This window comes from Haliotis rubra, unplaced genomic scaffold, assembly GCF_003918875.1.
Source record: "Haliotis rubra isolate DU_JTF1 unplaced genomic scaffold, ASM391887v1 Scf615, whole genome shotgun sequence".
NCBI lineage: Eukaryota > Metazoa > Mollusca > Gastropoda > Lepetellida > Haliotidae > Haliotis > Haliotis rubra.
Genome location: NW_025767319.1, coordinates 596,200 through 623,500, shown reverse-complemented (window position 1 = coordinate 623,500; position 27,301 = coordinate 596,200). Strand labels below are relative to the sequence as shown.

Sequence of the window (27,301 nt, the reverse complement as noted above, 5' to 3'; positions counted from 1 at the left end):
AATCCATTTTTAGGATTACAGAATGACCCGGTCCGTTCCGGCACGGCATTCTTGGCCCGGGTTTTAGGCAGTCCCCTGCGCACTGCGGGTCATTCCTTTTTCACCTTACTGTCCACTCTCCTACCCAGAGTTCCATGCGGCAAGCCAGCAAAATACCTCTGCCACAGGCCAGAAAAATGTGACGATTCGTCACATCTTGCAATGTCCATTCAATAATGTACAGATTTCTTTTACTCTTTTATTTTTGACGAGTCTACACATCTAACTAAACATCTTTAATAGAATGGTTTTGTTTCACTGAGAAAATATCCAAAAACATGTAACACTATTTCGATTTGCGTAGCGATCCTTTGTTTACATAGGTTGTACGGCTCCACGTGCTGTCATCGAAGCTGATGGAGAGCGAACGATGCAGCCAGTTTGATATCTAAATATGTACTGTCATAGACCTTACTGTTGCAGTTGTGGAAGAATATATATGTAACAATGTAAAACATTATGAAGAGAGCGCCGAAAAGCTTTCGTGAGTCCAGTTTCTTCTTATTATGAATATGCGCGTTTGATAACAAACAAGAGAAAAGTCTGGTCACGTGATATGCAAATTAGCCTGTGGCAGTGATGTTATGTCATAAGCTGCCACAGGCTAATTTGCATATCACGTGACCGCTGTGCCGGAGTTAAGCTGGGCCCCGTCTCGCATATCGCAAAGGGAGCCGGGAACCAGCTTATGCCGGAGTGTGCTTACTGTCGAAGGGAGGCCACTCTGTTCATCGCATGATAGTTCCGCTTTGGTAGGGACAGCACTCTTCAGTGGCTGAGGGTGTTTGTTTGTTATATTGTCGAGTTTGATGTTGTTACATTGATGAAAACACTTGTGACTTGGCCAGTATGATGGGCTGGTGTGAAGTTCTACTTCTAGGTATAATAGTTTGTCTTTGTCTGTCAGCCAACGCTGGAGCTCCGTCTTCACTGAAACTTGTCAACCTGGTGAGTATAGCTGGATTAACTGTGCTGTCATTATGTACTTCTGTTGTAGTTTCTTACCACCAGTTCCGTGTGGTTATCTAATGTAAACATGTGTGTAAACATCAGTTGATGATAGTCAGTTGTTATACTCGTATTACGATAAATGTTTCACTTTTTAAGGTGCAATGTCATAAGCCTTTACTGATTCAGATTCTTTATTTCGGTATGTTTAGCCTAGTGGTACAGTATTTATAGACATAAATATACATTCAGTGAAGGTACTGACTGAAGTAAATAGCTAGTACTGCCTGACGTCGGTGTGAGAAACACTCACAATCTTACAGTGCTAACGATTCTCATGAAGTGCTGTACAGTACTTTCAGATACGTGAACGTCAGCATGATCAGACTTATGTGATTTTCCGCTGCTTTGCTTTACTGAGGCTGGGCTGTCTCTTTTTCAAATCACATTTTGTGGCAGTGTTGTTGTTTTTTAAATGTGTGTTAATGAATACTACATCTCTGTCACTGTGTATTCAGATCTTCCAACTGAATTCTTCCGATATCAATCATATAAAAAATTCTGTAAGTCCCAAAACATCTGAGATGTGAACAATGACATTCTATATTGATCTTGACTGTAAAATGCAATGTATATATCATGGTTGTCTGTTTGACCTTTATTTGAACCCATCAGTGAATGTCTGAGGACTTTTATCTCTTCTTCTTTACACTTGACATAATATTTGAAAATCTCAAGATGTTCTCTTACCAAAATGGTGAGGACAGGAATTTGCAAATACATAAGGAAACCAAACCAAAAGAAAGCGAAGTTATAGTGCGTTTGGCTCAAAAGCGGACCGATTGAATCTAACTCAAAAACTATAATACTCAATGAAACGCTGATCATAATCAAAATATCAGACCAACTCTGTGATTTGTTTGCAGAATTTATGTCCTAAAATTAAAAAAGTTGTTTAACAAACTATCATTAAAATATTGACACAGTTCACTATTTGTTACGAGGGAGGAGTGCAGAGGAAGGGACAGCCAGGTGTTAGAGAAGCACGTGCACAAGTGCCGACAAAGTTATTGATTCATTAACCTGTGCTGTGCCGTCTCCATCCTTTCTCACACACTCGTCTGTCCCTTTCTCTGCACTCCTCCCTCGTAACAAATAGTGAACTGTGTCGATATTTTAATGATAGTTTGTTAAACAACTTTTTAATTTTTAGGACATAAATTCTGCAAACTCCTCTCAGAGTTGGTATGACGTTTTCATTATGATCAGTGTTTCATTGAGCATGTTATGTTTATAAGTTTTCGAGTTAGATTGCAATTCATCGGTCCGCTTTTGAGCCAAACGGACTATAGTTTATTGGGATGCTGGCCGTATGAGTGAACAAGTGTGGGCTTGACATTTGGAGAGAGGGACACTGTTATACTTTTTTTTTTTGAGTGCTTTTGCAGATGCTCTGCATACCAACAACTATACTCTTGAAGTAGTTCATAAATATCTAACAGTCTGTACATGATAACAGATCACCTTTGTAATGTGTATATACGTGGAAATGTAAAGATTACCCGCCTTTTGGCATATACTAGTACCAATGTTCACTTACAGCAGGGCTGGCAGCCATGTTACATTTGGTCAGTTAAACAAATACAAATTGGTTTGTACATGTATTTACATATAAATACTTTCTGAACTTATGTAAGTACCACTCTTTCTTTTCAGATACCATTTTCTCTATTTTTTTTAGAAAATATTTTTATGAAACTTGTGAACCTTTAATTATATTGTAATTATCAAGGACATGTAAAGCTTCCTCCACATATTGTCACAGTAATATAACTGGCTGGTAAATGTCAGCATAGATTTATCACTGAAGTTACCGATTCCTCTATAGATAATAACCATGCTGGATGTGCAGCTTGTTCTGTGATGAGATGCATATATTATGCAGCAGTTAATAACATTAAAGCCTGCACCTGTGATATATGGATATCAGAGAGAAGGTATTTTAGCACTTGTGTGCTTATATATAAGTTATAGTTATGTGGCCAACATTTCCAGAACATCTGTTCATATATATTATGCTTTATGAGTTGTGGATACCATTAGGAATGTTTACAGTGTAAATAACCAATTTTCAGGCAATTTAGGTTATTCTTTTGCTTTACGTATTCCCTGATGTGAACGAACGTTAAGAAAATATTATGTCAAATATGAATAAATTTGTTTATATTGAAAGGAGGATTCACTGTGAACTGTATTTACTCCAAAGTCTTAAGCAATGTTGACCAATATAAGTTGCAGTCTTTTGTAAAGACATGGTGCAGTCAGCCAGGTGAAAAAATAGCCACATTCATGTGATTTGTGAGTACAGTCAAGGGGCTAACATTTTAAAATTGATTCAACAGTGAAATAAATTCTATTCTGTAAACATATTAACTCAACATTTATCCCCTTAAGCATGTTAAGTATTAAAAATAGCCAAAAGCACTGGTGTAGCAATATCAGGTCATCATTTCCGTGTTTTCATATGGTCAATGTATAACATCAAATCAATATTGATTGATGTAGGTCGTGTGTCATGTGTGACTGAGGAATTGACTATTCTGCCATGTATTAACATGGTATTATGGAGAGATTTGTGTGTGTGTTGAGGGATGACTAAACACATGAAACAGGCAAATATGTTATCTGCCTTACGGTAAACATATTTGCCAGTACCTTATCTGAAACCAAAAGTGAAACATTGCAGAAAAAAAAATAACTTGAATTTTTTCTGTAATATTTGCATAACAAATACATGTGATCGTCAAGCCAGGAAACGAGGAAAACCTGATCTGCATTGATAACGAAATATTTTCCAGACAAGTGGCCAACTAGCCAGAGATACTGTATGACACTTTGTTGAGACAAGTGGCCAACTAGCCAGAGATACTGTAGGACATATTGTTCAGACAAGTGACCAACTAGCCAGACATACTGTATCACATATTGTTCAGGCAAGTGACCAACTAGCCAGACATACTGTAGGACATATTGTTGAGACAAGTGACCAACTAGCCAGAGATACTGTATGACATATTGTTGAGACAAGTGACCAACTAGCCAGACATACTGTATGACATATTGTTCAGACAAGTGACCAACTAGCCAGACATACTGTATGACATATTGTTGAGACAAGTGACCAACTAGCCAGACATACTGTATGACATATTGTTGAGACAAGTGACCAACTAGCCAGAGATACTGTATGACATATTGTTGAGACAAGTGACCAACTAGCCAGAGATACTGTAGGACATATTGTTGAGACAAGTGACCAACTAGCCAGAGATACTGTAGGACATATTGTTGAGACAAGTGACCAACTAGCCAGACATACTGTATGACATATTGTTCAGACAAGTGACCAACTAGCCAGAGATACTGTATGACATATTGTTGAGACAAGTGACCAACTAGCCAGACATACTGTAGGACATATTGTTGAGACAAGTGACCAACTAGCCAGACATACTGTAGGACACTTTGTTGAGACAAGTGACCAACTAGCCAGACATACTGTAGGACATATTGTTCAGACAAGTGACCAACTAGCCAGACATACTGTATGACATATTGTTCAGACAAGTGACCAACTAGCCAGAGATACTGTAGGACATATTGTTGAGACAAGTGACCAACTAGCCAGACATACTGTATGACATATTGTTCAGACAAGTGACCAACTAGCCAGAGATACTGTAGGACATATTGTTGAGACAAGTGACCAACTAGCCAGAGATACTGTATGACATATTGTTGAGACAAGTGACCAACTAGCCAGAGATACTGTATCACATATTGTTGAGACAAGTGACCAACTAGCCAGACATACTGTAGGACATATTGTTCAGACAAGTGACCAACTAGCCAGAGATACTGTATCACATATTGTTCAGGCAAGTGACCAACTAGCCAGAGATACTGTAGGACACTTTGTTCAGACAAGTGACCAACTAGCCAGAGATACTGTATGACATATTGTTCAGGCAAGTGACCAACTAGCCAGACATACTGTATCACATATTGTTCAGGCAAGTGACCAACTAGCTAGAGATACTGTATGACACTTTGTTCAGACAAGTGACCAACTAGCCAGACATACTGTATCACATATTGTTCAGGCAAGTGACCAACTAGCCAGACATACTGTAGGACATATTGTTCAGACAAGTGACCAACTAGCCAGACATACTGTAGGACACTTTGTTCAGACAAGTGACCAACTAGCCAGAGATACTGTATGACATATTGTTGAGACAAGTGACCAACTAGCCAGACATACTGTATGACACTTTGTTGAGGCAAGTGACCAACTATCCAGACATACTGTAGGATATTGTTGAGACAAGTGACCAACTAGCCAGACATACTGTATCACATATTGTTGAGACAAGTGACCAACTAGCCAGAGATACTGTATGACATATTGTTGAGACAAGTGACCAACTAGCCAGACATACTGTATCACATATTGTTGAGGCAAGTGACCAACTAGCCAGACATACTGTATCACATATTGTTCAGGCAAGTGACCAACTATCCCGAGATACTGTATGACATATTGTTCAGGCAAGTGACCAACTAGCCAGAGATACTGTATGACACTTTGTTCAGGCAAGTGACCAACTAGCCAGACATACTGTAGGACACTTTGTTCAGGCAAGTGACCAACTAGCCAGAGATACTGTATGACATATTGTTCAGGCAAGTGACCAACTAGCCAGAGATACTGTATGACACTTTGTTCAGGCAAGTGACCAACTAGCCAGAGATACTGTATGACATATTGTTGAGACAAGTGACCAACTAGCCAGATAAACTGTATGACATATTGTTGAGACAAGTGACCAACTAGCCAGAGATACTGTATTACACTTTGTTCAGGCAAGTGACCAACTAGCCAGAGATACTGTATCACATATTGTTGAGACAAGTGACCAACTAGCCAGAGATACTGTATGACACTTTGTTCAGGCAAGTGACCAACTAGCCAGAGATACTGTATCACATATTGTTCAGGCAAGTGACCAACTAGCCAGAGATACTGTATGACACTTTGTTCAGGCAAGTGACCAACTAGCCAGAGATACTGTATCACATATTGTTCAGGCAAGTGACCAACTAGCCAGAGATACTGTATGACACTTTGTTCAGGCAAGTGACCAACTAGCCAGACATACTGTATGACATTTTTGTTCAGGCAAGTGACCAACTAACCACCGTCTGAGTAAACTGAGAGTTACACTACTATACTGAGTCTAACAAACCCTAGTAGAAGGTCACGTCAGCTAACCTTTTGAATTGACCAATCAGGACACAGCTTACCCACTCACGAAAGTTAACATTTGCACATACTGTTTGAACTTTACCTCCAAAATGTTTGTACTCGAACGATTTCGAATGCTATTTTCTGTGCAATCGCTTCTGAGTGATAAACATTGAGTGATAATAACGTGACTATTTACAAGAGTGAGTAAACAGTCGTTGAAAACAGCTTTTTTCAATATTCCAGGATGTCATCTTGCAAGAATAGAAGCTAATAGTAACCATGTCATCAGAAACCCCTATGCGTATATACTGCAGGTCAAATATCATTGTTTTATGTGGATTTTCGTTCGTTGAGAGATCAGGGTCAGCGACCGGGGAAGAGAAAATCTAAAAACAGTTTGTAAGTCCCGTCGAACCCTAAATAGTAGCTGGTGTCTGATTGTTTAAATCCGTTTGTCCGTCTAGCATTTTATTGAAGGGTCATAGGTATCAGTATAGCAGTGTAATGCATAATACTGAGCCTAAGTTTACTTAGACTGCAACTAGCCACACCTTGTCCACAGTATGTTCATGCCAGCAGTCCACCTGTGCATGTCGTCGCCATGTTATCATGACCAGTCATCCATCACATCAGGTGATTGTTATTGTGATATGGTGATTCCTCACTACAGTGCTCCCTTTGTGGTCCAAATAATTGACAAGCATTACAGATGATCAGCTGTTCAACCAAGGCTAGGATGTATGGGGCTGATGACGACACAAGTGTACTTGCTGGGCCTGACTATCCAGTCTGTTATTACCTTGCCACATGGGTAGCATATCAGATTTACAGATTACAGATTACAGATACAGATTACAGTGATTCATAGTGAAAAACCAAATATGTTTCCCTCGTGTATGTGTTGTTTGTTATTATTTACAAGCTTTAACTCTACCAATCAGTTTCAAATTAAATGGACATGCAGATACATGTAATTGTCAATTATCTGGTTACATAGAATAGCATGTACCTGGTTACATTTGATTAAATAGGATATTTATGAGCAGTTTATTCTGAAAACATCTGACAATAGTGATTCTCTGTTCAGGTGTATCGCCATGGTGACCGAAGCCCGACATTGACCTATCCAAAGAACCCCAACCTTGTCAACGAGACATGGCCTCAAGGACTGGGCTGGCTGTCTACTGTAAGCTGTACAAGCACCTGCTGGGTGCATGCTGGGCCAATCCACAGCTAGTCTGTAGATCCCTGTAAGGGGAAGTGCATGCAATTAGGCTAAAAATACTATCTTCGTATCTTGCCCTCAACCTACTTCTATTTAACGTTTATCCTATCTTAACCTTGAAAACTTTAGTTCAGAAAACTCTCAAAAAGGTAAAAACACCTCACAAAACGTATGCAGGAAAAAGACTTGCTGCCTTTGTGAGGCAGTCTGTGATTTCAGACACACGTCAGACGCCCCAATGTTGTTATCATTATCTAAAGGTTTCTAGGTCTTGTACACTCACTTAAGAAAAAGACACTGATCTATTGATACTAATATTTGCATGACATAAACATCTCCTCAGAAAGCACTGGACCAACGTCACATGTTTGTTCAAGCAGTTTTGGCACAGATTTTCAAGATGGGCATGTTAGCAGTAGTATTAGGAATGTTACTTCTAGCCATTACTAGTGGTTAAAGCATTCGCTCATCACGCCGAAGACCCGGGTTCGAATCCCCACATGGGTACATTGTGTGAAGCTCATTTCTGGTGTCCCCCGCCGTGATATTGCTGGAATATTGCTAAAAGCGGCGTAAAACCAAACTCACTCACTCACTCACTCTAGCCATTACTTCTAGCCATTACTCAGACCTGTTACTCAAACATTATGTTCATAAACTGATTTTTGCCATTTGGATAGCTTGTAGTGAGACTCGATGCATATGGTCCATTTTTAACAATGCTGTGAATTTTGACCTTAATGATTTGACCATGCTCTTCAGTTCTTTCACAATGTATATTGGGCTCAAAATGTCTTCTCCTGAAATTGCCATGGGGCAGCGGGGTAGCCTAATGGTTAAAGTGTCCGCTCGTCACACTGAAGACCCAGGTTTGATTCCCCACATGGGTACATTGTGTGAAGCCCATTTCTGGTGTCCCCCACAGTGATATTGCTGGAATATTGCTAAAAGTGGCGTTAAACCATACTCACTCACTTACTCCTGAAATTGCCAGACAGAGAACGCTGGATTTTTCTGTTATGGGGACTATACATTTTGTGAAAAATGTCACAGTATTGTAACCTTACAACTTATGCAGAAAGTTTTTGAGTCAGTGGGTTATTGTCAGTGGTACATGCCGTTTGGAACTGTTGTCTAAGTATCCGACTGAACTGCAGTGTTGGTGGCTCAAGGTTTAATGTCATGCACTTTTCCTCTACCTGTATAAGAAACATTGTAGTAGCTGTGTAATATAACATTGTTCACTGTTTTCAGTTTGGGATGCAGGAACAGTACTCACTGGGCCGCTTCCTCCGACGCCGTTATAATGGATTCCTTAGTGACAAGTACATCCACACTGAGGTAGGGAGTTCATTAGTGAGGGAGTTGGGTTTAAGTTACTACTTTAGTGGAGGTCTCTTGGATCAAGTGTTGACTCCTCTCATCACTCTCCTAGTGATGCTGATGCTGATCAGTTATATATACTGAAGGAAACAAATAAGGGAACACCACTTCATGGCCGTTTTCCTTTTTTTACTCTCAGATTTCCTCCCACAGCACTATTCAAAGCTGGTGATGAAAACTGGAAAATATTAAAGGACCGCATGAATTTTCCTGTGTTCCTTTATTTGTTTCTCTCAGTATATTCTGACACTGTCTCTGCAGTCAATCTTCTCAGTTCTTCAGAATTTTGGTCCTAAAACTTTCGCCTATACCATGTAGAACCTGTTTTATAGGGTAGTGCGGGATACTCCGCAAGTAGATCCTGGCATTTTCAAGGGACTCAACTCACTGGGTTACAGCTGCTTGTTGCACTCTGGTTAACAATTGAACATGCTTCTATCGAAGTTCCTCTGCTTGTTGTAAATGTTTGCTGTGGTATGTACTAGCAAACTGTTGTTTACTTGTGTTACCAGATCCAGGTGCAGAGTTCAAATGTGGACAGGTGTCTGATGTCTGCCTACTCCAACCTGGCCGGTCTGTACCCTCCAAGTGGGGATCAAGTGTGGAACAGCAACATCCCCTGGCAGCCAATCCCCGTCCACACCAGACCAGAAGAGGAGGACAATGTAAGTGTTTGCTTCAGCTAACCAGTAGACTGCCCTGGAGTCCTCTCTTAGTGTTCATGAATAGTAACAGATGCTTACTGAGTACCAGAATGGCTCAGCAGTATCAGGAAGTGTACTACCATCTGAACATGTGAGGAGATATGTACATATTTGCTGAACATTTTTCCAGGCCTTCACCAACATTTGAATAAATTTGAACATCAGCAAAACAGGGGTTTAAAATTGACATGTCTGCTTGTTAAAGACCACAGAAATCCAAAGAGTAGTGGTTCATGACTACATGGTGCACAGATTGGACTGGAGACACATTCAGGCTTTTTGGTTACACTTTCCTCAAAAACCCCTTTTCCTTTTCCGGTTTATCAGATGTGTAAATTTGAAGGTTTAGTATAGGGTGAACCGATGTCCTAGCACTCAGTCTCCACACCTTTCTGTTTGATGTTTAGGAGCTGAACATGGGCGAGGACTGTCCATGGTATGACCAGCTGTATAATGCCAGCCTCAAGTCAGATCGTGTGAAGGAGGAGGAGTCCCAGAACAAGGTACTGATAACATGGTACATCCCTCTGTACTGTCTGTATCAGTCCAGGTACTGATAACATGGTACATCGTACAGTCTCCCTCTGTACAGTCTCCCTCAATACTGTCTGTATCAGTCCAGGTACTGATAACATGGTACATCCCTCTGTACTGTCTGTATCAGTCCAGGTACTGATAACATGGTACATCCCTCTGTACAGTCTCCCTCTGTACAGTCTCCCTCAATACTGTCTGTATCAGTCCAGGTACTGATAACATGGTACATCCCTCTGTACTGTCTCCCTCAATACTGTCTGTATCAGTCCAGGTACTGATAACATGGTACATCCCTCTGTACAGTCTCCCTCAATACTGTCTGTATCAGTCCAGGTACTGATAACATGGTACATCCCTCTGTACTGTCTCCCTCAATACTGTCTGTATCAGTCCAGGTACTGATAACATGGTACATCCCTCTGTACAGTCTCCCTCAATACTGTCTGTATCAGTCCAGGTACTGATAACATGGTACATCCCTCTGTACAATCTCCCTCAATACTGTCTGTATCAGTCCAGGTACTGATAACATGGTACATCCCTCTGTACTGTCCAGGTACTGTCTCCCTCAATACTGTCTGTATCAGTCCTGATAACATGGTACATCCCTCTGTACATAACAATACTGTCTGTATCATCCAGGTACTGATAACATGGTACATCCCTCTGTACAGTCTCCCTCAATACTGTCTGTATCAGTCCAGGTACTGATAACATGGTACATCCCTCTGTACAGTCTCCCTCAATACTCTGTCAGTCCAGTATCTGATAACATGGTACATCCCTCTGATAACATGGTACATCCAGGTCTGATACTGTCTCCCTCAATACTGTCTGTATCAGTCCAGGATACATGATAACATGGTACATCCCTCTGGTACTCTGTACTGTCTCCTCAATACTGTCTGTATCAGTCCAGGTACTGATAACATGGTACATCCCTCTGTACTGTCTCCCTCAATACTGTCTGTATCAGTCCAGGTACTGATAACATGGTACATTCCTCTGTACAGTCTCCCTCAATACTGTCTGTATCAGTCCAGGTACTGATAGCGAGACAGTCCAGGTACTGTAAAGATGTGTGTGGGGTTTTTTCAGGCTTTCTATGAGTTCATCACAAGAGTGACAGGTGTATCCCATGAGTCTATTGCTGACATCTGGCAGATCGCTGGCTTTCTGACACACTCTTCTGTGAGGTGAGTAAGTGAAAAGATAAGAAAAATACAGTCATTTCTCATATATTGGAATATTTACATACCTGCATGTTCTTTATCTTCCATATGAAATCAGTCACTGGTGCCAAACACTTGTCATGTTGAACGTTTTACTAGAAGTTACCCTCCACCACGTGATGGTTATAAAGACAAGATTATCATGCTTTGTCTGTCAGCTCTCAGTTGCTTCACCTGCCTGTAAAATGTCTGATGTCTAACCTAGCAAATCTGACCTTCAAAGAGCCATCTAGATTTGTTTAAATGTGGTTATTGGCATATACTTAGAGATTGCATTTTCATTGTTTATTTAATTTACAAAAATGAGTCTTTAAGGATGGGTCTGGAACCTACACTGAAGGAGATTTGTTTGGGTGTGAATTTGTTTTACATTCATGTAAACCTGCAGCACTTTGGTATTGAATATGGATCAATATACAGTGTGAACAGAAGGAAATAGATGTTTTCGTTTTAAGCTTGGGTCAGCGCGCCCGAATACACCCAGCGCTATGCATATATGCACGTGTGTTTTAAAATCTTGTGCATTTCGGGGTCATAGCTGACGACAGCGTTAATCATCGGCATTTTTTTGGGACATATTGCTGAGCGACAGGGTCGTCCATATAGAGCTCCAGCCTGGAGTTACAAGTAGCTAATTAGATTGCTTCCATTATCGGGAAGACATTTATACAGACGTTTACTTATGATTCACACTAACTGTGAATGTGCAGTGTTGGGGGATTTTTCCTCGGGTTTATTGTTTTGTTTCAGTTTTGTTCGTGTAATTTATAAATGGGGAATACGAACTGCCTCATTCCCACAGTGGAAGCTGTCTAAACCAGCACTCGTCGGGACTGAACAAATAATCCGGTTTAGACAGCGTGCCGGATTGTAGAGCTGACACTGTTACCTACGCCTAGAACTGAGCTCATATTCAGTTTTATTCACTGAATAACATAAACATGATAATCAAAACAATTGAAAAACAGTCTTGTTTTGTTCTCGGCGACACTATCTAAGTTCTCAATGTGGGACGGCACAAATTATCTTTGTCTGCAACCATGTAGTTACTTAACATGTGATGGCTGCCGCACGCACATAAACCCTTGTTATTTCAACGCAGGATTAATATTGGTGACATGCCGAGATCCAGAATTGGCAGCTGCCGAATTGCAGAGCTTTTAAAGTGTTCGCATCCCTCGTCATCTGTCAACCATCCTCCACCCTGACTAAACCAGTGTCAGCATCCTTTGTCCACTGTCAACCATCCTCCACCCCGACTAAACCAGTGTCAGCAACCCTTGTCCACTGTCAACCATCCTCCACCCCGACTAAACCAGTGTCAGCATCCCTTGTCCATTGTCAACCATTCTCCACCCCAACTAAACCAGTGTCAGCATCCCTCATCCACTGTCAACCATCCTCCACCTCAGCTAAACCAATGTCAGCATCTCTTGTCCACTGTCAACCATCCTCCACCCCAACTAAACCAGTGTCAGCATCCCTCATCCACTGTCAACCATCCTCCACCTCAGCTAAACCAATGTCAGCATCTCTTGTCCACTGTCAACCATCCTCCACCCCAACTAAACCATGGTCAGCATCCCTTGTCCACTGTCAACCATCCTCCACCCCAGCTAAATCAGTTACTCCAACATGTGTATGGAAGGAGATCCACACAGATGTGTTGTGTTCAGTTGACTAGGTGAGGTACGGAGCCTGTAGTTGTCAGGTCATATGTATCCAGAATCAAACTGATCATCAAAGCATCCATAAACCACAAAACCACCAGAGTGACAAAATGTGTTTTTGACGTGTATGAGACAACTAAGGCTGATGTTACTGTTACAGAAGCAGCACAACGTCTCGTGGCCATCCTGGGTCAACTCAACAGTGTACAAAAAGTTACGCGACCTTGAGTCCTGGGGCTTCGATCTCATGTTCCGTGGGCAGGAAGAGAGTCGTCTGAAGGGAGGTAATGGACACAAGTGTTGCCTGTTGAGCTCAAAGTTCCACATACAAACCAAATCAAGCAAAACAATTTGTTTTGTCAATTTGAAAAATGTTTGTTCAAGTCAGATTTAAGGACAGAAGAATGTCTGTCAATGACGCCCTTATGCGGGTAGCAAACCAATCTTTTCGTGTAAGCCCGATAGTTTGCAAAGCTATATATTAAGATAGTATTGAGTGCTTGCCCAACCTTTTTGGCAAAACTCGTGTGTAAGCCAAAACTTTTTAACCAGGACGTACGTCACACTTTGTCCGAAGCATATCTCCTAAACTATTGGTGATAGCTTAACCAAACTTGTTACACATATCAACCATGATCCCTAGATGTGCCTTTTAGGGATTAGACCCAGATGCAAATTTTATTTTTTGTGGTTTCCATGGAAACGTGACTTAGGCTGTGGCTATGAGAATGTAATCTTGTCTGGAGAAGATCTCCTAAACTATTAGTGCTAGCTTCATCAAACTTGGTACACATATCAAGCATGATCCCTAGATTTGACTTTTGGGGGTTAGACCCAGATAAGAATTTATTTTGTGTGGTTTCCATGGAAACATGACTTAGGTTGTGACTATGAGGATGTCATCTTGTTGCATTTCCATGGCAACAAGTTAGGCTTCAACTGAATTTGGTGGTACTGCTCCTTTCTGGAGCAGATTTTAAAAACCTTTCACTACTCTCCTTCCACTTTGCTGTATACACTCCAAAACATTTGACATAATCATAACTGGTAGACCTATTCATAAAGAGTATTTTGCCACTGCAGGGGATATTGATGACTTTGTCTTCTTGTTTTTATAAAGGTAGCTACACCCCTGGCACTGTAGATTATGTTTGATTAATGGAACGTAAATGTAACAATGATAATGTTCTGACATTAGACTGTGTTGTAAGAGAGGTGTGACACTGTTATTGGTTGTGGCAGGCCCGCTGCTTAGTCACTGGATTAACCTGACCCGGGAGAAGATCAAGAACCAGACCACCGACATTGTCAAGATGAACATGTTCTCTGCTGTGAGTATACTTTGTGTTTGTATATTGTGCATGTTTTAATGCTGGGGACAATGTCTGTTCTCATCATGTGAGGAATGAGCAACACATGCTATAGAGTGTATTGATGGAGTCAGGTCCAGTCATCAAAGTTTTCACACAATTCCTTCATGCATAATCTCAAAGAAATCTTTGAGATATGTTGAGATTGTGACTGGAGATATGTTGTTGAGGTTGTGACTAGACATATGTTGTTGAGGTTGTGACTAGAGATACGTTGTTGAGGTTGTGAATAGAGGTATGTTGTTGAGGTTGTGAATAGAGATATGTTGTTGAGGTTGTGACTAGAGATACGTTGTTGAGGTTGTGACTGTTGTTGAGGTTGTGACTAGAGAGTTGTGAGGTTGTGAATAGAGATATGTTGTTGAGGTTGTGACTAGAGATATGTTGTTGAGGTTGTGACTAGAGATATGTTGTTGAGGTTGTGAATAGAGACATGTTGTTGAGGTTGTGACTAGAGATATGTTGTTGAGGTTGTGAATAGAGACATGTTGTTGAGGTTGTGACTAGAGATATGTTGTTGAGGTTGTGACTAGAGATATGTTGTTGAGGTTGTGAATAGAGACATGTTGTTGAGGTTGTGACTAGAGATATGTTGTTGAGGTTGTGACTAGAGATATGTTGTTGAGGTTGTGACTAGAGATATGTTGTTGAGGTTGTGACTAGAGACGTATGTTGTTGAGGTTGTGAATAGAGATATGTTGTTGAGGTTGTGACTAGAGACATGTTGTTGAGGTTGTGAATAGAGACATGTTGTTGAGGTTGTGAATAAAGACATGTTGTTGAGGTTGTGACTAGAGGTATGTTGTTGAGGTTGTGACTAGAGATATGTTGTTGAGGTTGTGACTAGAGATATGTTGTTGAGGTTGTGACTAGAGGTAGGTTGAGGTTGTGAATAGAGACATGTTGTTGAGTTTGTGACTAGAGATGTTGAGGTTGTGAATAGAGATATGTTGTTGAGGTTGTGACTAGAGATACGTTGTTGAGGTTGTGACTAGAGGTAGGTTGTTGAGGTTGTGACTAGAGATATGTTGTTGAGGTTGTGACTAGAGATACATTGTTGAGGTTGTGACTAGAGGTATGTTGTTGAGGTTGTGACTAGAGATATGTTGTTGAGGTTGTGACTAGAGATATGTTGTTGAGGTTGTGACTAGAGATATGTTGTTGAGGTTGTGACTAGAGATATGTTGTTGAGGTTGTGACTAGAGATATGTTGTTGAGGTTGTGACTAGAGACATGTTGTTGAGGTTGTGAATAGAGACATGTTGTTGAGGTTGTGACTAGAGACATGTTGTTGAGGTTGTGACTAGAGATATGTTGTTGAGGTTGTGACTAGAGATATGTTGTTGAGGTTGTGACTAGAGATATGTTGTTGAGGTTGTGACTAGAGACATGTTGTTGAGGTTGTAACTAGAGATATGTTGTTGAGGTTGTGACTAGAGATATGTTGTTGAGGTTGTAACTAGAGATATGTTGTTGAGGTTGTAACTAGAGATATGTTGTTGAGGTTGTAACTAGAGATATGTTGTTGAGGTTGTGACTCGAGGTACGTTGTTGAGGTTGTAACTAGAGACATGTTGTTGCAGCACGACACAACTGTGGCAGCTATTCTGAGTGCTCTTCGTGTGTACAACAAACTGAGTCCACCGTACACATCCACAGTGTTCATGGAGCTACATCAAAACACCTCGGGGGACTTTTACATCGAGCTGTATTTCAGGAATACTACATCCCGGGATCCCAATGATGACACAGCACCTCACAATCTCACAATACCAGGTAAGGAGACACCACAAAACTCCAGCAATACATGCTCACTTGGCTAGAACAATGCACAACCTCACAGAACAAAAGATGATGCCACACACACACACAACCACACAATTCAATTCCATTTTTTTAAAAAAGGGTGTCCACCTGCACAATTTTTCAAAAGCCATTGCCTGAGAACCAAGCCTTAAAAACCACAGTGGTTGACACATCTACTAATGAACCACACTGTGTAACAGATCTACTTATGAACCACACTGTGTAACAGATCTACTAATGAACCACACTGTGTAACAGATCTACTAATGAACCACACTGTGTAACAGATCTACTAATGAACCACACTGTGTAACAGATCTACTTATGAACCACAATGTGTAACAGATCTACCAATGAAGCAAACTGTGTAACAGATCTACTAGTGAACCACACTGTGTAACAGATCTACTAATGAACCACACTGTGTAACATATCAACTTATGAAGCAGACTGTGTAACAGATCTACTTATGAACCACACTGTGTAACAGATCTACTAATGAACCACACTGTGTAACAGATCTACTAATGAAGCGGACGGTGTAACAGATCTACTAATGAAGCGGACGGTGTAACAGATCTACTAATGAACCACACTGTGTAACAGATCTACTAGTGAACCACACTGTGTAACAGATCTACTAATGAACCACACTGTGTAACAGATCAACTTATGAAGCAGACTGTGTAACAGATCTACTAATGAAGCACACTGTGTAACAGATGTACTAATGAACCACACTGTGTAACAGATCTACTAATGAAGCAGACGGTGTAACAGATCTACTAATGAAGCGGACGGTGTAACAGATCTACTAATGAACCACACTGTGTAACATATCTACTAATGAACCACAATGTGTAACATATCTACTAATGAACCACACTGTAACAGATCTACAAATGAACCACACTGTGTAACAGGTCTACTTATGAACCACACTGTGTAACAGATCTACTAATGAACCACACTGTGTAACAGGTCTACTAATGAACCACACTGTGTAACAGATCTACTAATGAACCACACTGTGTAACAGATCTACTAATGAACCACACTGTGTAACAGATCTACTAATGAACCACACTGTGTAACAGATCTACTAATGAACCACACTGTGTAACAGATCTACTAATGAACCACACTGTGTAACAGATCTACTAATGAAGCAAACTGTGTAACAGATCTACTATTGAACCACACTGTCTAACAGATCTACTAATGAACCACACTGTGTAACATATCAACTTATGAAGCACACTGTGTAACAGATCTACTAATGAACCACACTGTGTAACAGATCTACTAATGAACCACACTGTAACAGATCTACTAATGAACCACACTGTGTAACATATCTACTAATGAACCACACTGTGTAACAGATCTACTAATGAACCACACTGTGTAACAGATTTACTAATGAAGCGGACGGTGTAACAGATCTACTAATGAACCACACTGTGTAACATATCTACTAATGAACCACACTGTGTAACATATCTACTAATGAACCACACTGTGTAACATATCTACTAATCAACCACAATGTGTAACAGATCTACTAATGAAGCACACGGTGTAACAGATCTACTAATGAACCACACTGTGTAACAGATCTACTAATGAAGCAGACGGTGTAACAGATCTACTAATGAACCACTGTGTAACATATCTACTAATGAACCACACTGTGTAACAGATCTACTAATGAACAGATCACTAGTGAACCACACTGTGTAACATATCAACTTATGAAGCAGACTGTGTAACAGATCTACTAATGAAGCGGACGGTGTAACAGATCTACTAATGAACCACACTGTGTAACATATCTACTAATGAACCACACTGTGTAACATATCTACTAATGAACCACACTGTAACAGATCTACTAATGAACCACACTGTGTAACAGGTCTACTTATGAACCACACTGTGTAACAGATCTACTAATGAACCACACTGTGTAACAGATCTACTAATGAACCACACTGTGTAACAGATCTACTAATGAACCACACTGTGTAACAGATCTACTAATGAAGCAGACTGTGTAACAGATCTACTAATGAAGCACACTGTGTAACAGATCTACTAATGAACCACACTGTGTAACAGATCTACTAATGAAGCACACTGTGTAACAGATCTACTAATGAAGCACACTGTGTAACAGATCTACTAATGAACCACACTGTGTAACATATCTACTAATGAACCACACTGTGTAACATATCTACTAATGAACCACACACTGTAACAGATCTACTAATGAACCACACTGTGTAACAGGTCTACTAATGAACCACACTGTGTAACAGATCTACTAATGAACCACACTGTGTAACAGATCTACTAATGAACCACACTGTGTAACAGATCTACTAATGAACCACACTGTGTAACATATCTACTAATGAACCACACTGTGTAACAGATCTACTAATGAACCACACTGTAACAGATCTACTAATGAACCACACTGTGTAACATATCTACTAATGAACCACACTGTGTAACAGATCTACTAATGAACCACACTGTAACAGATCTACTAATGAACCACACTGTGTAACAGATCTACTAATGAACCACACTGTGTAACATATCTACTAATGAACCACACTGTGTAACAGATCTACTAATGAACCACACTGTGTAACAGATCTACTAATGAACCACACTGTGTAACAGATCTACTAATGAACCACACTGTGTAACAGATCTACTAATGAACCACACTGTGTAACATATCTACTAATGAACCACACTGTGTAACATATCTACTAATGAAGCAAACTGTGTAACAGATCTACTAATGAACCACACTGTGTAACAGATCTACTAATGAACCACACTGTGTAACATATCAACTAATGAAGCACACTGTGTAACAGATCTACTAATGAACCACACTGTGTAACAGATCTACTAATGAACCACACTGTGTAACAGATCTACTAATGAAGCACACTGTGTAACAGATCTACTAATGAAGCACACTGTGTAACAGATCTACTAATGAACCACACTGTGTAACAGATCTACTAATGAACCACACTGTGTAACAGATCTACTAATGAACCACACTGTGTAACAGATCTACTAATGAACCACACTGTGTAACAGATCTACTAATGAAGCACACTGTGTAACAGATCTACTAATGAACCACACTGTGTAACAGATCTACTAATGAACCACACTGTGTAACAGATCTACTAATGAAGCACACTGTGTAACAGATCTACTAATGAACCACACTGTGTAACATATCTACTAATGAACCACACTGTGTAACATATCTACTAATGAACCACACTGTGTAACAGATCTACTAATGAACCACACTGTGTAACAGATCTACTTATGAACCACACTGTGTAACAGATCTACTAATGAACCACACTGTGTAACAGATCTACTAATGAACCACACTGTGTAACAGATCTACTAATGAACCACACTGTGTAACAGATCTACTAATGAACCACACTGTGTAACAGATCTACTAATGAACCACACTGTGTAACAGATCTACTAATGAACCACACTGTGTAACATATCTACTAATGAACCACACTGTGTAACATATCTACTAATGAAGCAAACTGTGTAACAGATCTACTATTGAACCACACTGTCTAACAGATCTACTAATGAACCACACTGTGTAACATATCTACTTATGAAGCACACTGTGTAACAGATCTACTAATGAACCACACTGTGTAACAGATCTACTAATGAACCACACTGTGTAACAGATCTACTAATGAACCACACTGTAACATATCTACTAATGAACCACACTGTGTAACAGATCTACTAATGAACCACACTGTGTAACAGATCTACTAATGAAGCACACTGTGTAACAGATCTACTAATGAACCACACTGTGTAACATATCTACTAATGAACCACACTGTGTAACATATCTACTAATGAACCACACTGTGTAACATATCTACTAATGAACCACAATGTGTAACAGATCTACTAATGAAGCACACGGTGTAACAGATCTACTAATGAACCACACTGTGTAACAGATCTACTAATGAAGCAGACGGTGTAACAGATCTACTAATGAAACACACTGTGTAACATATCTACTAATGAAACACACTGTGTAACAGATCTACCAATGAAGCAAACTGTGTAACAGATCAACTAGTGAACCACACTGTGTAACATATCTACTTATGAAGCAGACTGTGTAACAGATCTACTAATGAAGCAGACGGTGTAACAGATCTACTAATGAACCACACTGTGTAACATATCTACTAATGAACCACACTGTGTAACATATCTACTAATGAACCACACTGTAACAGATCTACAAATGAACCACACTGTGTAACAGGTCTACTTATGAACCACACTGTGTAACAGATCTACTAATGAACCACACTGTGTAACAGATCTACTAATGAACCACACTGTGTAACAGATCTACTAATGAACCACACTGTGTAACAGATATGAAGCAGACTGTGTAACAGATCTACTAATGAAGCACACTGTGTAACAGATCTACTAATGAACCACACTGTGTAACAGATCTACTAATGAAGCCACACTGTGTAACAGATCTACTAATGAACCACACTGTGTAACAGATCTACTAATGAACCACACTGTGTAACATATCTACTAATGAACCACACTGTGTAACATATCTACTAATGAACCACACTGTAACAGATCTACTAATGAACCACACTGTGTAACAGGTCTACTAATGAACCACACTGTGTAACAGATCTACTAATGAACCACACTGTGTAACAGATCTACTAATGAACCACACTGTGTAACAGATCTACTAATGAACCACACTGTGTAACATATCTACTAATGAACCACACTGTGTAACAGATCTACTAATGAACCACACTGTGTAACAGATCTACTAATGAACCACACTGTGTAACATATCTACTAATGAAGCACACTGTGTAACAGATCTACTAATGAACCACACTGTGTAACAGATCTACTAATGAACCACACTGTAACAGATCTACTAATGAACCACACTGTGTAACAGATCTACTAATGAACCACACTGTGTAACAGATCTACTAATGAACCACACTGTGTAACAGATCTACTAATGAACCACACTGTGTAACAGATCTACTAATGAACCACACTGTGTAACAGATCTACTAATGAACCACACTGTGTAACAGATCTACTAATGAACCACACTGTGTAACAGATCTACTAATGAACCACACTGTGTAACAGATCTACTAATGAACCACACTGTGTAACAGATCTACTAATGAACCACACTGTGTAACAGATCTACTAATGAACCACACTGTGTAACAGATCTACTAATGAACCACACTGTGTAACATATCTACTAATGAACCACACTGTAACAGATCTACTAATGAACCACACTGTGTAACATATCTACTAATGAACCACACTGTGTAACAGATCTACTAATGAACCACACTGTGTAACATATCTACTAATGAACCACACTGTGTAACAGATCTACTAATGAAGCACACGGTGTAACAGATCTACTAATGAACCACACTGTGTAACAGATCTACTAATGAAGCAGACGGTGTAACAGATCTACTAATGAAAGACACTGTGTAACATATCTACTAATGAAACACACTGTGTAACAGATCTACTAATGAAGCACACTGTGTAACAGATCTACTAATGAACCACACTGTGTAACAGATCTACTTATGAAGCACACTGTGTAACAGATCTACTAATGAACCACACTGTGTAACAGATCTACTAATGAACCACACTGTGTAACAGATCTACTAATGAACCACACTGTGTAACAGATCTACTAATGAACCACACGGTGTAACAGATCTACTAATGAAGCACACTGTGTAACAGATCTACTAATGAACCACACTGTGTAACATATCTACTAATGAACCACACTGTGTAACAGATCTACTAATGAACAACACTGTGTAACAGATCTACTAATGAACCACACTGTGTAACAGATCTACTAATGAACCACACTGTGTAACAGATCTACTAATGAACCACACTGTGTAACAGATCTACTAATGAAGCACACGGTGTAACAGATCTACTAATGAACCACACTGTGTAACATATCTACTAATGAACCACACTGTGTAACATATGTAGTAATGAACAACACTGTGTAACAGATCTACTAATGAACCACACTGTGTAACAGATCTACTAATGAACCACACTGTGTAACATATGTAGTAATGAACAACACTGTGTAACAGATCTACTAATGAACCACACTGTGTAACAGATCTACTAATGAACCACACTGTAACATATCTACTAATGAACCACACTGTGTAACAGATCTACTAATGAACCACACTGTGTAACAGATCTACTAATGAACCACACTGTGTAACAGATCTACTAATGAACCACACTGTGTAACAGATCTACTAATGAAGCAGACTGTGTAACAGATCTACTAATGAAGCACACTGTGTAACAGATGTACTAATGAACCACACTGTGTAACAGATCTACTAATGAAGCACACGGTGTAACAGATCTACTAATGAAGCAGACGGTGTAACAGATCTACTAATGAACCACACTGTGTAACATATCTACTAATGAAACACAATGTGTAACATATCTACTAATGAACCACACTGTGTTGTAACAGATCTACTAATGAACCACACTGTGTAACAGATCTACTAATGAACCACACTGTGTAACAGATCTACTAATGAACCACACTGTGTAACAGATCTACTAATGAACCACACTGTGTAACAGATCTACTAATGAACCACACTGTGTGTAACATATCTACTAATGAACCACACTGTGTAACATATCTACTAATGAACCACACTGTGTAACAGATCTACTAATGAACCACACTGTGTAACAGATCTACTAATGAACCACACTGTGTAACATATCTACTAATGAACCACACTGTGTAACAGATCTACTAATGAACCACACTGTGTAACATATCTACTAATGAACCACACTGTGTAACAGATCTACTAATGAACCACACTGTGTAACAGATCTACTAATGAACCACACTGTGTAACATATCTACTAATGAACCACACTCATATCTACTAATGAAGCACACTGTGTAACAGATCTACTAATGAACCACACTAACAGATCTACTAATGAACCACACTGTGTAACATATCAACTTATGAAGCACACTGTGTAACAGATCTACTAATGAACCACACTGTGTAACATATCTACTAATGAACCACACTGTAACAGATCTACTAATGAACCACACTGTGTAACATATCTACTAATGAACCACACTGTGTAACAGATCTACTAATGAACCACACTGTGTAACAGATCTACTAATGAAGCCACACTGTGTAACAGATCTACTAATGAACCACACTGTGTAACATATCTACTAATGAACCACACTGTGTAACATATCTACTAATGAACCACACTGTGTAACATATCTACTAATGAACCACAATGTGTAACAGATCTACTAATGAAGCACACTGTGTAACAGATCTACTAATGAACCACACTGTGTAACAGATCTACTAATGAACCACACTGTGTAACAGATCTACTAATGAAAGACACTGTAACATATCTACTAATGAAACACACTGTGTAACAGATCTACCAATGAAGCAAACTGTGTAACAGATCAACTAGTGAACCACACTGTGTAACAGATCTACTAATGAACCACACTGTGTAACAGATCTACTAATGAAGCACGGTGTAACAGATCTACTAATGAACCACACTGTGTAACATATCTACTAATGAACCACACTGTGTAACATATGTAGTAATGAACAACACTGTGTAACAGATCTACTAATGAACCACACTGTGTAACAGATCTACTAATGAACCACACTGTAACAGATCTACTAATGAACCACACTGTGTAACAGATCTACTTATGAACCACACTGTGTAACAGATCTACTTATGAACCACACTGTGTAACAGATCTACTAATGAACCACACTGTGTAACAGATCTACTAATGAACCACACGGTGTAACAGGTCTACTAATGAAGCTCACTGTGTAACAGATCTACTAATGAACCACACTGTGTAACAGATCTACTAATGAACCACACTGTGTAACAGATCTACTAATGAAGCACACGGTGTAACAGATCTACTAATGAACCACACTGTAACAGATCTACTAATGAAGCACACTGTGTAACAGATCTACTAATGAAGCAGACGGTGTAACAGATCTACTAATGAACCACACTGTGTAACATATCTACTAATGAACCACACTGTGTAACATATGTAGTAATGAACAACACTGTGTAACAGATCTACTTATGAACCACACTGTGTAACAGATCTACTTATGAACCACACTGTGTAACAGATCTACTAATGAACCACACTGTGTAACAGATCTACTAATGAACCACACGGTGTAACAGGTCTACTAATGAAGCTCACTGTGTAACAGATCTACTAATGAACCACACTGTGTAACAGATCTACTAATGAAGCACACTGTGTAACAGATCTACTAATGAAGCACACGGTGTAACAGATCTACTAATGAACCACACTGTGTAACAGATCTACTAATGAAGCAGACGGTGTAACAGATCTACTAGTGAACCACACTGTGTAACAGATCTACTAATGAAGCACACTGTGTAACAGATCTACTAGTGAACCACACGGTGTAACATCTACTAATGTACCACACTGTGTAACAGATCTACTAGTGAACCACACTGTAACAGATCTACTAATGAACCACACTGTGTAACAGATCTACTAGTGTAGCACACTGTGTACCATATCTAGTAATGAACCACACTGTGTAACAGATCTACTAATGAACCACACTGTGTAACATGTACTAACTAAGCACACTGTGTAACAGATCTACTAATGAACCACACTGTGTAACATATCTACTAATGAAGAACACTGTGTAACAGATCTACTTATGAACCACACTGTGTAACAGATCTACTAATGTAGCACACTGTAACAGATCTACTAATGAACCACACTGTGTAACAGATCTACTAATGAACCACACTAACATTTCAACTAATAAACCACACTGTGTAACAGATCTACTTATGAACCACACTGTAACAGATCTACTAATGAACCACACTGTGTAACAGATCTACTAATGTCCCACACTGTGTAACATATCTACCAATGAAGAACACTGTGTAACAGATCTACTATTGAAGCACACTGTGTAACAGATCTACTAATGAAGCACACGGTGTAACAGATCTACTAATGAAGCACACGGTGTAACAGATGTACTAATGAACCACTCTATGTAACAGATCTACTAATGAAGCACACTGTGTAACAGATCTACTAATGAAGCACACGGTGTAACAGATCTACTAATGAACCACACTGTGTAACAGATCTACTAATGAACCACAATGTGTAACAGATCTACTAATGAACCACACGGTGTAACAGATCTACTTATGAACCACACTGTGTAACAGATGTACTAATGAAGCACACTGTGTAACAGATCTACTAATGAACCACACTGTGTAACAGATCTACTAATGAACCACACTGTGTACCATGTCTACTCATAAACCTGACATTGTGTAACGAGAGATCACATTTTTATTTGGACCAAATTGAATGAATCATTGCCTTGATGATTGTGACAAATTAGGTCTATATTACTCTTCCCTGCTTTTCATCATGCCTGTTGCTACACTACAAGATATTGATAGTAACCAAACTTGATTCCATATTTGATTACTGAGTCTCAGTGTGAACTATTCATTCTTGCAGGTTGTGACTTCAAGTGCCCATTCACCCAGTTTGTGTCCCTGACCAGAGACATGGTTCCTACTGACTGGAAGAAAGAATGTGACATTGGAGGATCGGCTGAACTCAAGTTTAACCTTGGTACGACAGCTTCTTGCTGAATTATGTTACTAGTCAATGATGTGACATCTTCCTTCTTATGATAGATATGGTGTCTGAGGGTAACAACCACCGAGTCAGTTGTGTGGAAGATATTGTTACACTGATGCAGAAATGCTGTCTGGCTGGGTATGCTCCTCGAGTGTGTAATGCATGTAACTTAGCTGAGAGACATATTCATGTACTTTGTAAAACAGGCTTGGGTAAGTTTGATATTACCGCGACATCAATACTGAACTATGATTTATAATCTGTTGCAGCCACCATCATCGCCGTCTCCGTGGCTTCCTGCGTGGTCCTCATCCTCATCCTGGTTATCCTCGTCATGTGTTGCAAGCGGCAGAGGAGCTCGGGGGGCTTCGGCTACAAGATGACGATATAGGCTGTCAGACCAGACTCCACCTCCTGGCTTGTGACGTCTACACTATCGCGTGTTGTACTGTTGGAGAGAATAGAGACATTTATGTATTTTCCATGTTAAAGCATACATAGTTGTTGATACATAAAATCTTCATTGTACCACATTGCCAGAAAATCTGTTATACCTGTATATGTACCTGTGTCCCAGGTGTATGTGGTATCTAGAAGTTACAGATACCAGGTACCACTTTTGAAGTAAGCAAACAACATATTCTCCCTGTGTTTGGTGGCAAAATGAACACCCAGGGTCAGTATACCTGGGCAACACTACTGTCAGCCCCAACACAACAGTGAATTCACATCCTCTCCCAAACACAGGAGGTTCATATCTCTAAACCATTTCTCTACTGTTTTGTCACTGATGATAAACTGTTTATTGCCCTAGACGTGTTGTAAAGAAGTGAGTTGTTTGTACAGATCATCTTTCTATAGGCAAACACTCACCTAAACTTTCACAGATGTGGAATATAATTGAAATGTGATCCGTCAACACTGCTGTCTCGTGTTTTTCTGTGTAATTTCAGTAACATGAAATAGTTCACAATCAACAACTTTATTCATCTTTTAACAGATTTCTCTTTAGGTGAACCTTTGCAAACAGACCTTACAATGCTGGGATAACTGACAAAATATACAACAAGAGGCCTGAGGCTGAATCTCATAGGCAGTAATATGCAGGAGGTGTATCACCA

General features: G+C 39.7%; 1 protein-coding gene across 1 annotated transcript; it reads left to right on the top strand.

Moving 5' to 3' along the window:
* Positions 1-778: 778 nt before the first annotated feature.
* On the top strand, positions 779-26,713 carry LOC124256021 (prostatic acid phosphatase-like). The gene is given in 12 exon segments (XM_046689934.1): positions 779-987; positions 7,386-7,484; positions 8,778-8,864; positions 9,419-9,571; positions 10,018-10,113; positions 11,246-11,343; positions 13,210-13,252; positions 13,255-13,333; positions 14,292-14,380; positions 16,003-16,195; positions 26,055-26,171; positions 26,450-26,713. Coding segments are annotated over 12 exon segments (1,275 nt in total). The 5' UTR covers positions 779-888; the 3' UTR covers positions 26,572-26,713.
* Positions 26,714-27,301: the final 588 nt, after the last annotated feature.